Source organism: Anomaloglossus baeobatrachus, chromosome 2 (assembly GCF_048569485.1).
Source record: "Anomaloglossus baeobatrachus isolate aAnoBae1 chromosome 2, aAnoBae1.hap1, whole genome shotgun sequence".
NCBI lineage: Eukaryota > Metazoa > Chordata > Amphibia > Anura > Aromobatidae > Anomaloglossus > Anomaloglossus baeobatrachus.
In genome coordinates, this window is record NC_134354.1 from 371,332,722 (window position 1) to 371,346,031 (window position 13,310).

Below are 13,310 nucleotides of genomic sequence, written 5' to 3' on the forward strand. Positions count from 1 at the left end.
CGGGGGCGGGTGATATCACTCGCAACATCGCTAGCAATCGCTAGCGATGTCGCAGCGTGTAAAGCCCCCTTTATGTTAACCTAAAAGTTCTTTTCAGGGTTAATTCAAATATATTATATTCTCTAATAATACTGCTCTTAGCTGCAAATTGTGTAGTGTGAGCTGGAGAAGGAATAGGGTATTAGAGACATTTAGGCAAGAGATTCTAGCCTTACAGACCTTGCTGCTGCTATTTAAAAAAATCGATTCTAATTTCTAATAACGCTGCTCTTAGCTGAATTTAGTGTAGGGAGAGCTGCTGAAGAAGGGATAGTATATTAGAGGCATATATGCAGAGATTATTGCTGGTGCAATGTAAAAAATGTAGTCTATTCTCTAATATTACCATTCTTAGCTGCTGGAGAAAGGATCATGTATTACAGGCATCTAGGATGCCTAGCAGTCCTTGCTAGTGCAACCTAAAACCCTAAGTCTTTTTCAGAGTTACAGCTATTTTATTCTATTTGCTATTAATACCACTCTTAGCTGCATTTAGTGGAAGGATAGGTGCTGTAGGAGGGATAAATTTGCATTTATGGGATTTACTGTAACTCTGCTCACAGTCCTTGCTGCTGCAACCTAAAACCAAAAGTAATTGTCAGGGTTACAGCTATTCTAAGTTATTCCTTATTAATACCACTCTTAGCTGCAATTAATGTAGGGAGAGTTGCTGGGGAAGGGATAGTTTTGCATTAGAGACATATAGGCAAGATAAATTGCCTTACATTACTTGCCATATCTATTCTAATGCCTATTAATATGGCTGTTAGCTGCATTCAGTGTAGGGATAGCTGCTGGAGGAGAGATAATTTTGGATTAGAGGCATATAGCCATGGTTTATTGTTTTATTGTCTTTTTATAGGTATACTGGTGCAACCTAACTACATTGATCAGGGCACAGGTGATGGTTTAGGACACATGCTGGTGTAAGGCAGGAACAGCACTCTGAGAAATATTGTGGTGGCTGAGAGCTAAAAGCCTCAATGTCCGCATGCCTAAAAGGTAACATTTCCAGTTCAAGCAGTCAGGGTATGCAAGCACGTAGCACCCTGTGTAGTTTCTTTCTCCATCCCCACCTAGTCCACATGCAAAGCTTCCTCTATAAAGGATTCTGTCAGGAGATTTTTGCTATGTAAGTTGAAGCCATAATGCTGCATTGGTTAAAAAACAAAAATCAGCTATGCTTCTATTATGCTGTTGTTTACTTAAACTAAAGGCTTAATCACTTGGTGATTATCATTTCTGTGACTAGGTGGCTGGCACCATGTTGTCCGGCATGCCTCCTCCTCTGATTGACACCTCACTGTCGTTGTACAATCTCTATTGAGTGTCTGGTGTGGGTGGGACAGCTCTATTAGTTCTGCTGGTTTGCTAAATCGAAAACCTCAGATTATATTAGAATGGCTTCAGCCAATAAACTAAGTGATACATTGTTAGATTCAGAGTCACTTTGCCTATATAATGCTGATCTCAGATGAGGTATAAAAAACTTGCTGACAGATTTGCTTTAATTGTAAGCTGCAAGAGTTTCATATCATAGTCCCTCCTTCATAAATTAAACAGGATGTGTCTGACCATGTCACACACTCCATGCCCAGAAAAGGTAGCAAAATGTTAAAATTACATTTACCGGTGACTATCAGCAGGTGTAGTTTTATTTTCCCCTATACAATGTAATCTACTATAGCCATAGGTGATGGTGAAAGATGGCCCAGCTATTAAGTCTTTGTTCACACATTGCATTTTTGTGGCATTTTTTTTGCAACGTTTTTAATGAGTTTTATGCAAGTTAAGGCTGATTTTACAGGACCAGCAAAAGCGATGAGATTTCTTAAATTTAATGCACATGGTTGTTTTTTTTTTTTTACTGAAATGAAAAGCTTCTACATTTTTTAAGGAAGCAGCATGTCAATTCATTCAGCATTTTCCTAACATTGAACGCAATGAGAAAGTGCAAAAACGCTACATGTGAATATAGAGTCCATGATATTTCCATTCCATTTCTGCGGTGTTTCCTTCCATTTCAGCAATTTTCAGACCGCCCCCAGAACTCCTGCTAAGGCCTACCGGAAAAGTGTTTGAGTATCCAATTGACTTCCATTAAACTTGTTACTCAAATTGAGCTCATCCAAGCATCCGATGTTACGCCGGAGGATGGTTAGAGCAAAACTAATAACAGATCAACTGTCTCCCAAGGTCCTCCGGGCAGATGACACAGCCACAGATGGACAAGTGGCTGGACGGCTCAACTTCAGAGAAACACGAAAATAAAAAACACAATAGGTGGTGTTAGCAGCACATCCACCGAGTACTGGACCTCCCCTGTTAATGACACAGGGAGTCCTGTGGAAAACTGTCCGCGTGCAAAAGGGGCACACCGTGACAGTATGCACAGCCCAGTTAGCTTCCCTGAGCTGCCACAGTACGACTGGGGTGGTAGGGAGGAAGCAGGATAACTGGCCCTGACTGTGTCTTGCCGCAAATCTTGGCACTGGATGCCTATCCCTGCCTACCACTTCCAGATTCACATGCAGCCCTGTCACAGGCACTACAGGGCCTTTTGGAGCAATGGCGGCTATATGGCTGCACTTCCCTGTGCCACAGAAATAGAATGATGCTTGCGCAGCCATGGGTGTCTTCCAGGGTCTTTTATAGACTAAGCCCTGCCCCAAGCCAGGCACTAGATGGAAATGGCGCCGGCCACGGCCACTCAGGGACCACCACGTTACCAATGACATCATCGACGGCCAATCAGCAGCTGCCTTGTCACTGCTGATGTCATCGATGGTCAATCAGCGGTGGACAATGAGGAGCCGCTGCATCACTGGTGATGTCATCACGCGAATGCGCAATAACGGGAATCCCACACTTAGAGCCAGGAAAGGCAGCGAGAACCCGCGCATGCGCGGTAGGGTAAAACAGGGACTTAGCCTCAAAACGAACAAAGACTCTGGACACCTTACTTCTAGCAGCCAGACGCCTAGAGCGGTAGACAGGTGGCTCAGGAGAGTCAGCCGACACCACCACAGAGGATGAGGATGGGGCAGGAGTGGTTCGAGGCTCAGGAGAACCACAAACCATAACAATCCAACTTGCTTGATTCAAGTAACGAGCACTCTAGCATTTTAGTGCTTGCTCATCACTATTAACCCCTTCACGACCAATGACGTACTGGTACGTCATTGGTCGCTTCCCCCAGGTTACCGTAGGCTCTGGCCATGGGGGGTGTGATGGTGGGATATTGTGGGTCATGTACCATTTTGTGTGGGTTTATGTTTAGGCGTGGTTTACTATCCATTATTTGTACTGCTTATGTGTACATTCTATTGTCTGTAGATAATCGCCCCCTGTAATGCAAGGTTATAGCTTCTTGAAGCGCTTCTGTCCCTAGGTGTGGAGGAGGGAGTGTGGAATCCACCTAACCTCTTTGCTTACCTGGGGGGATGTGGCAGTCTGTTTGAGAACTTCAAGAGTGAAGCAGGAAGATTGAACCTCTGGGAGAAACTGGCTTCTCAGAGAGAAACTGGACATTTATTTATCGCTTACCGGACTATATTTGTGTTACTGGACTAATTTCACCCTCTGTTTTGTGGATTATTTGATGGAGATTCTGGATTGCTTGGAAAAAATATACTTTGGATTGCTCACTCATCTCTCGCTCTGTTGATCGTGTGATATGGGAGAAGGACCCCGAGACAACTGGTGGCAGTGGTGGGACCAACAGAGCACAGCTTAATGAAGATCAACCCACAGAGTGAGTACAGAAACTGGACTGCATCCAGTCTAAAGGGGAGAGTCAGAGATCTAGACCTGAGCTACCAGGGACTGAGTAAAGAAGCCTTAACACTAGAAGTCCCAGAAATTTTGAGCTCCCCCCTGAAGTCCCGAAAGAGGATCAAATGACAAATACAATAAACTGAATAGAACTAAATAGAATCTAAATGGCTAAACTCAATGGAAAACAACAACCTCCTGTGGTGCGACAGTAATGGATTTAATTACAGAACAAAAGACGGTGATTATAAGATGTTAGCTAAAATCCTTCAGGTCATTCGACCCGTCTCTGGGTTCCAAAGGTAGAAATGTTAAATGCCCCCTCTCTGGGACTTCTAGTGTTAATTGATCTACTGGTGGGTGCGAGCCAGTCCACCTACCAGATGTCTGACAGACAAGCACTGGGGACGGGGATCCCTGCCCCAAAAAGCCAGCGGGTGATGAGGTTCAAAGAAGAAATGGCAGCTCTTGGCCCCGGTGTATCTCAGGAATATAAGGAGCAGGCTGCTCGCCGAACACAGAGGAGACAAGAAGCAATGGAGTCCGACACAGGGAGTAATGTGAGTTGGAGTGTAAACCCAGCGATCCAGGAGCCTGTACGGATTACCCGGGTGGACTTAAAGGCATTTGATGAGGCTTACAGAGATGTGGATGGGTTCTTCAAGGACTTTGAGCAGCAGTGTGTCATGATGGAGGTTCCCCAGTCTGGCTGGATGCGTTTGTTAGTGGGACTCCTGAATGGAAGCCTGGCAGAGACTTATCGCACCATTGACTCACAGCAGAACCGGGATTACAACATTGTAAAGCGGACTATCGTTGATTACCATGCCATCACCCCAGACTCGCATAGGGCAGAGTTCCGAGACCTCCCATGTGCCACAGGGGGATCGTTTAGGATGTATGCTCATAAGATGTCCCAGGCATATCAGAGTTGGCTGGAAGTGGAAGATGCCTTCACTGTGGAAGACGTTATGCAGGTATTTCTTATAGAACAATTTCTTTACAAGTGTCCCTCAGAAGTACAAGAGTGGGTCAGGGAGCGCACACCATGCACCTTGGATAGAGCTGCTGCCCTGGCTGATGAGGCCCTTACTATCCGACTGCAATGGAGTGGGCTTCTGGACAATAAGACACAGCCTGCTCCTGCTCCCCAGCCCTCTCCAGTTATATCTGCCCCTCCAACCAGCCACAGGCCGATGACAACGACGGCTCACAATCCTGGGCCCCAACAGTTCCGACCACGCCCCGGGTGGATCACAGAGAGGAGACGTTATGGGTGCGGACAACCTGGGCACCTGCAATCCAGTTGTCTCACAAGGACTAGGAGGGTGCCCCACACACCTCCATCTCGTCCAGTACATTTTGTGCATTCCATCCCGTCTGAGGAAGAAGTACAACCACCTCCACTGGAGTGTACCGCTGACCCCTGCACCATAGATGCCCCTGTTGGAGTGTGTGGCCTCCGGCCTTTGTCACCAGGTTCCCCTACTGCCTTCTAAAGAATGCAAATTAGAAGGAGTACGCCGCAGAGGAGATGTTATTGATGTGGGCAGCCTGGGCATTTGCAAAACACTTGCCCTGCTGGTCGATTGAGGAATGACCTGGCACCAAATTGACCTGTTTATTCTCTACAGCCAAATACAAGGTGGGAAGAGTTCTCACCCCTTCAAGTGGACTTGCCTAATGACTCAGACACTCATGGTCGGCCACTAGGGGTTTATGGGGTGCAAGCCACAGCCCCGAGTTCCTCTCACCATCAAAGTAAGCACTTACAGGAGGTTGTGCTGGATGGACAGAGAGTCATTGGATTTTGTGACTCCGGGGCATTTCTCACAATACCTAATCCCCGAGTAGTTCGGTCATATATCATGGACCAAGTATTATTATTGAATTGGCTGGAGGACAAATGAGGAATATCCCAAAGGCGACTGTAGATCTGGACTTTGGCTTTGGGGTCAAGCAATGTGTGGTTGGGGTGATGAGCGGCCTGCCTGCAGATATTCGCCTTAGAAATGATGTGGGAGATCTACAATGTCGATTTGTGGGTGCAGGAAACACAGTTTGAGTGAAGGAGGACCCTACCATTGTACAAGGGACTATCTACAGTTTCTCCATCCAAAACAAGTTGGAAGCCAACACCAGAATTCTGATGGACTGTCCCAGCAAGAAGAACCATAGACTATCCACAGCTGAGTAACATGGACTTAAGTGAGATGGCCAGAGGTCTGTGTAGACCTCATGGCATACTCACTTAGTAAAAAGGAGGGAGAGGTTGTGATGGTGGGATATTGTGGGTCATGTAATATTTTGTGTGGGTTCATGTTTAGGCGTGGTTCACTGTCCATTATTTGTACTGCTGATGTGTACATTCTATTGTCTGTAGATAATCACCCCCTTTAGTGCAAGGTTCTGTCCCTAGGTGTGGAGAAGGGGGCGTGGAATCCACCTAACCTCTTTGCTTACCTGGGGGGATGTGGCAGTCTGTTTGAGAACTTCAAGAGTGAAGCAGGAAGATTGAACCTCTGGGAGAAACTGGCTTCTCAGAGAGAAACTGGACATTTATTTATCGCTTACCGGTCTATATTTGTGTTACTGGACTAATTTTACCCTCTGTTTTGTGGATTATTTGATGGACATTCTGGATTGCTTGGAATAAATATGCTTTGGATTGCTCACTCATCTCTCGCTCTGTTGATCGTGTGATATAGGAGAAGGACCCCATGACAGCGGGGATCACGCTGTTCCTCGCCGCCATCAGCGGCCCGATGACATGATCATGGGGTGCCAATGTGTTGCAATGGTAGCGCGGGGTGAGCTGATGACCCTGACGCCAACATAATGAACTTCCTGTAAGAGCCGACAGAGTGCTGGCACTCACAAGAACGCTGCATTTCTGCTGATCAGAGAGAAATGAACACACAATCAGATACTGCAGTGATAAAGTTCCCTAGGAGGACTAGTGAACTAAATAAAAAATGTAAAACAAATTTTTAAAAAATATGAAAAAATAAAATAAAAATAAAAGTTCAAATCACCCCTCATTCGCCCCATTAAAAATAAAACAGTTTTTTTTTTAAAAAAATACACATATTTGGTATCGCCACATTCAGAAATGACCAATCTATGAATATATAAAATCAATTAATCTGATATTACGTCACCGCCGGAGTCGGTTCCACTTGCGTTTTGCATAGACGAGTACAATCCGATAAAACATCAGACTGCACTCGCACCAGTGCAAAACTATGGGGCAGTGTCCATCTGCGATTAATTTCTCATGCCATAGCAGCATGCAGAATGCATCACAGCATTCTGCGTTTGGCAGCGATTCTCGGCTCACGCACCCCCATACAAGTCTATGGGTGCGTGTGAAACATCACACCGCACTCGCATGTTATTTGACTGCAGTGCGATATACGCAGAGACAGGCCGGGGAGGAGATGGGGAGACAGTGCTCCCTCCCTCTTTTATTCGCACCTGTGAGGCGATCGAAAGACCCTTGGCTGATGCTCGCAGCAGGGGGTCATTAGCATATGGCTTCCGATGTTCTCACATCGGAATCTGTGCGCAAGTGGAACCGTACCCTTACACTGATTATTTCTTTTATATAATGTCATCCATGCTGCCGCAATCAATAGGGGAGCAAGATTTCCTCTTCTCTATGTATGTAGTGTATAGGAGATATCCAAGCAGCTAGTCTCTGACACTGCATTCAATGAAAGCTGATAATAACAAATGGAGCCAGCAGAGATGAAATTTGGTGAATAGGGACATGTACAAGATTTATAATGGGTGGCAAGAAATTGACTTTTACTCCTTATAAGATTCTGACCTACTCGACTGTTTGTTGAGGTAGACATAGGAACCATCTATGTTTAAATGTATAGCTGGTTTATTCAAGCTCCATATACCTCTTAGTAGGAGAAACTCAGAAAAAACATTTTGATGGCACAAGGTAACAGAAAAATATTAAGAAGTCCATATATACAGTAGCTGTAGGGTCTGTTCACTCAGGGTAATGTCTAACTCATTAGCAAGGGCAACACTGGCTGGAGGTTTGCACACTTCCACACACCGACACCTGAATGAAACTACTAGTCTCTGAGATACCTCACGTACCACAGGGGGGAGTTAAGTGAGCAGTCATTCCCACCAATCTTTTTGACTGCTCGTAAACCAAGCCCTTACATGCCCTATTAACTCACTAAGTATTAACCATGCAGTAGCCTGTTACCGGGCTTACATCACCGACGCTATCAACCTCAATGATACATATCTCCCTCAAGAACTTTTCCGAGGATATTCTCACATCATGCATACATTTACATGTGACAGCTTATTTAGAAAAATTACTTGAAATAAAAGGTGAGTTGATATCAAGTTGCTGCTCAAAGTCTGGGTGATTAAAACAACTTGGCCACCGGAAGGTTCCCGTGGGAATTGGCTATCAGCTTTCTAAAAATTGTGAGTTGCAAATTTGTTTAAATGCCCTTCAGATGCAACATCTATTTAGATAACGTGTGAATATAATAGCACTTAATTTTAATTTAAGCAATCAATTATAAGCAAAATTAGGTGTTCTAGATAACATGAAATTATTTTTAATGCATGTATCTACGAGTAGAGATGAGGAAAGGCTCGAGTTCGGTTCAGTTTGTCGAACAGAGACCACGTTCGAGTTCGGCTTGACGAACCGTTCGACGAACCTCTCGAACCCCATTGAAAACAATGGGAGGCAAACACAAACACATAAAAACACATAGAAAACACCTTCAAAGGTGTTCAAAAGGTGACAAACAACTCCCAAGACACCACAAACACATGGTAAAGTGACAAGGATATATACTCATGTGAAAACAAAACAGCTAGATGAGTTAAAACAGGAGGAGACACAGATATAGGCATGTCATGCCCTTCTAAAATCATGTAAAACACAGCAAGGGGACTCTAAGCAGAGTCTCCCTTTTTTCCAAAAATTGGGCCCCACAGACACCCCTTCAGTGGCATCACTTGTGCTCTAGTTGCAAACTTGACAGGTAGATTTGCATCAAGCATATTCCAAAATACGCCAGCTTTAACTGTCCCCAGGATGACACCGGGGTAGGTAGCAAAGTCTTTGCTGAGCCATGACTTGTTCAACTTGGCTCGTTTTTAAAAACACAGCAACGGGACTCCAAGCAGAGTCTCCCTTTTTTCCAAAAATTGGGCCCCACAGACACCCCTTCAATAGCATCACATCACTTGTGCCCCAGTTGCAAACTTGACAGGTAGATTTGCATCAAGCACATTCCAAAATACGCCAGCCTTAACTGTCCCTAGGATGACACCGGGGTAGGTAGCAAAGTCTTTGCTGAGCCATGACTTGTTCAACTTGGCTCGTTTTTAAAAACACAGCAACGGGACTCCAAGCAGAGTCTCCCTTTTTTCCAAAAATTGGGCCCCACAGACACCCCTTCAATAGCATCACTTGTGCCCCAGTTGCAAACTTGACAGGTAGATTTGTATCAAGCACTTTCTAAAATACGCCAGCCTTAACTGTCCCCAGGATGACACCGGGGTAGGTAGCAAAGTCTTTGCTGAACCATGACTTGTTCAACTTGGCTCGTTTTTAAAAACACAGCAAGGAGACAAGATCTCCAAGGCGTAAGTGGCGAGCTCAGGCCATTTTTCAAGATTGGAAGCCCAAAATGAGCAAGGCTCCAGTTGCAAAGTCATGGCATCGATGTTCATTTGGAGATACTCCTGCATTATCCTCTCCAGCCGTTGACTATGTGTCAGACTTCTTGTCTCTTGTGGCCTTGCATTGGATGGTCTAAAAAAATTATGAAACGATTCCATAAAATTGCTGTTACCAGCACCAGATACGATGTTGCTGGTACGGTTTGACTGATAATGATGAGACAGTCCCATGTTTGTCAAGTTACAACTGGGAGATTCACTTCGTGCACCACTGGTGTTTGGTGGAAAAGCCGAGCTAAGATTGAGTAACAGCTTCTGCTGATACTCCTGCATACATGCGTCCCTTTCTATGGCTGAAATTATTTCTCCAAATTTGGACTTGTACCGGGGATCTAATAGTGTGGTAACCCAGTAGTCATCATCACTTCTAATTCGGACAATCCGAGGGTCATGTTGTAGGTAGTGCAGCAAGAAGGCGCTCCTGTGTCTTGCGCATCCATGCGGACCAAGTCCTCGCTGTGTTTGTGGCGACGAGGTGATAACCGTGCTTTTTTCCTCTGACATCTCCCCCCAACCTCGTTCAACCGAAAATTGACCAAGGTCTCCCTCATCTGCTGAGTCTTCCATGTCCATCGAGAGTTCGTCCACCATTTCTTCCTGGACTCCTGCACCTTCCTCAACATTTCGGCTGCTATTATGCACCTTTGTTAATCCCTCTCCCCCACCATCCCATGCCTGCCGCCTTGCTGATGCTGAACGTCTGGACCTTGTAGATGTTGGTATCCCTTGCGCATATGAATGCTCCTGTACTTCCTCCCCTTCCTCTTGTCCCACCACCTGACTCCGAATACTGTTTAGCGTGTGCTCCAGCATGTAAATGACTGGAATTGGCATGCTGATAATGGCATTTTCAGCGCTAAACATATTCATCGCCATGTCGAAACTGTGCAGAAGGGTACATAAAGCTAGTAACTAGCTAGGCTTTTTGTTTATCGAACCGTTCTCGAACGTAACTCGAACTGTCGAGCTTTTAGCAAAAAGCTTGAGTTCGAGCTCGAACACCCCTCAAAATTACTCAAACATGAAATTGGCGAACCTCGAGCCTCGAACATTGCTCAACTCTATCTACGAGTAGAACATGTAAAGTATTACATATAATTTACTTATTGTACATAAAACCTCTAGGTATCCTACAGAATTATAAACACTTTATGAAAGTTCAGTGAAAGAAATGTATTATTAATATTACAGTACCAAAATGTATGTGCTTGATCTTTTGTGTTATGTCTCAAGTTTTAAAAAATAGTAACACATACAAACATAATTTTAAATGAAAGGTACATTTCCAGTGTAAGACATGTAGATCAGCACAGCAGACTTTCAGTCATTACATGTCTCACACTGGTAATGGCCCCTTTCATTTAATATAAGCTCTGAAGGAAGATTGTCATGCAGATCAGTGTCCAACCCATGGCTTGGAGGAGCTAATTTACATATAAGAAAAACGAGTATTACTTGGGAATAAGACATCGAATCACAGATATTAATATACCATTTTTTTCTGCTTCATATGACCTACATGCCCATATAGATGGTTTAGGAGGGTTGATCCTACTGAAAGATTCTGTTTAAAATGCAATATACCTTTTGTGTAATTGATAGAATCATGGTTGTGATTTGCTCTTTTAGATTCATCTCCTGGGCCAGTTCCTACCAGTGAATTTGCCAGGGTTATGTTTGATTATGTTCCTGCTCTGCCTGATGAGCTAGCCTTGAAGAAGGGGGATGTGGTGGCAGTTCTCAGTAAGGTATGGTCAGCTTCTTATGATCTTTAAATTAGGATTGTGTAGATGCTTTACAACATTGAATTGCAATGAACATAATATTTCGACACTAATCAGCAAAACAATTTATTGAAATACCTTCGTGATCTTGAATGTATTGTGTGAGTGAGAGTGAGAAAGTGAGAATTAAGCTATTCAAAATTCCACAATGACCATATATTCAGAACTGTGGGATGTAATTGCCCTAAAAGTATCAAAACTAAATACTTACTTGATGGGGCAAATAGCTCAATAGAGATGGTGTGACGCCCTGGCCTATCAGGTCGTCACAGGGTATTGTGCAATCTGCCCTTCTGCACAGTATCCACCCTCCTTAGTTACGGGTCCTGGTCCTTTGGTGTTGCTAACAGCTGAGCCAATCAAAATCCTAGGAACACTTTACTCTGTACCCACCAGACACACCATTGGGGGGCCTGAAGGGAATAGAGCCGCCCACTTGGGGGGTTCGTGAGGGAAAGTGAAGAAAGTGACAGTTGAGTTGAGTAGTAGAGAGTGAAAGGAAAGATGGAGGAGGTGACTCTCTGAGAGGGAGAGGTCACTGGCAGGGAGCAGGGCTCCTGTAGTACTAGGTGGCAAACGTTGGTCTGGGCCTGATAGGAGCTGGAACCCCGGTCGCAGGGGACAGTGTCAAGGGGCAAGGATTGCCGAGGAGGGCGGCTGGTGACCTTGAGCTATCACCAGGGCATGACGGGGTACGTGGACCCCAGGCCGGAAAGTAGCTTCACGCTTTCCGGTAATTAACCCGACGGGGGTGAAGACTTCAAGTGTCATCCCCAACCAGCTCCAAAATCGGGATACTAGTGCACCGATGGGATAGGACTTTCCCAATACAGTACAAAGAAATCCTACGTGTGAACCCTGAGAGCAAGCTCACTCCATTAGCCATACGGGTGAGCGGGACCCAAGGAGTTTTATACCCGAGGGTCCAACAGAGACAAAAGGTGCCAAGGACAGGGCCACAGGCTAACAGCAACACCAAGGGCACGGACCCAAGCGTGCTCCCTACAAGCTGCAGTGGTGCTCAGAATTCTGGTTTACAAGCTGTCGGTGTTGTTATTCCTGGACTGAGTGAGTACACTGAAAACCCCTGTTCCTACCCCCAACGGCACCTAAACACCAACCATCCGACGGGCCCCGGGACACAAACCCCCTACCCACGGAGGGGTTAAACATCAGGCTGCCACACCATCGTCACCGGGCTCCCCAACAGCAGCGGTGGTCCCTCACATTACCATGCACCGTGGGTGGCATCACGAACTTTCTCATCCCCCTGTACTTAGCCCCCCTTCCATCGAGTGGCCGCATGACCCCAGGGTCCGGAGACCTCTCGAGCCACCGCGGATCCAGACCCGAGCAGCCCGGCTGCTGGCACAGGGGCGGCACAATGGTTCAATTCGCAGAGTGGAGGGAAGTGATAAGCAGCAAGGTGGACACATCTAATTGGCCATAGTACATTGCACAGCTATGATCTCTCATGAGAAGAACCCACACACTTAACATAGTTAAAGAAGTGGCTCACACAAATTCATTATTGGCCACATTGATATTATGTTGAGAAACAAGGTTTCTCTCAAATACCTTGTGTTGTCAATACTGCTTGTGAGCGGCGCTATTGCGGACCGCCCTTCCCCATCACCTAACCCCGGGTTCCGTGACCTTGGGGATCCGGTAATATCACGTCAACTTCCTGCTCACCTGACATCACTGCACCCGGCCCCAGTCTTCGTGAGTCATTGGGCTGTGGGTGGCGTTTCACCACTCATCACAGCCCAGTGTCATAGCCCATCATCTCCCTGCTCCCTCCTTCACAGCAGAGTGCCGAAAGCAGAAGACACGCTGGTCTGTGATGAGCGGTGAAACGCCGCCCACAGCCCGGTGACTCACAGAGACTGGGGTCGGCTGCAGTGATGTCAGGTGATCAGAAAGTTGACGTGACATCACTGGATCCCTGAGGTCACAGAGCCCGGGGGTCAG

The 13,310-nt window shown here is 45.7% G+C and overlaps 1 protein-coding gene across 1 annotated transcript in view; it reads left to right on the forward strand.

The window, feature by feature from the left end:
* Positions 1-13,310, forward strand: part of SH3D21 (SH3 domain containing 21) — a 271,986-nt gene that overhangs the window by 114,760 nt on the left and 143,916 nt on the right. The window contains exon 8 of the mRNA XM_075336044.1: positions 11,182-11,300. Within this exon, the coding sequence (XP_075192159.1) occupies positions 11,182-11,300 (119 nt within the window). The remainder of the gene's footprint in view (positions 1-11,181; positions 11,301-13,310) is intronic.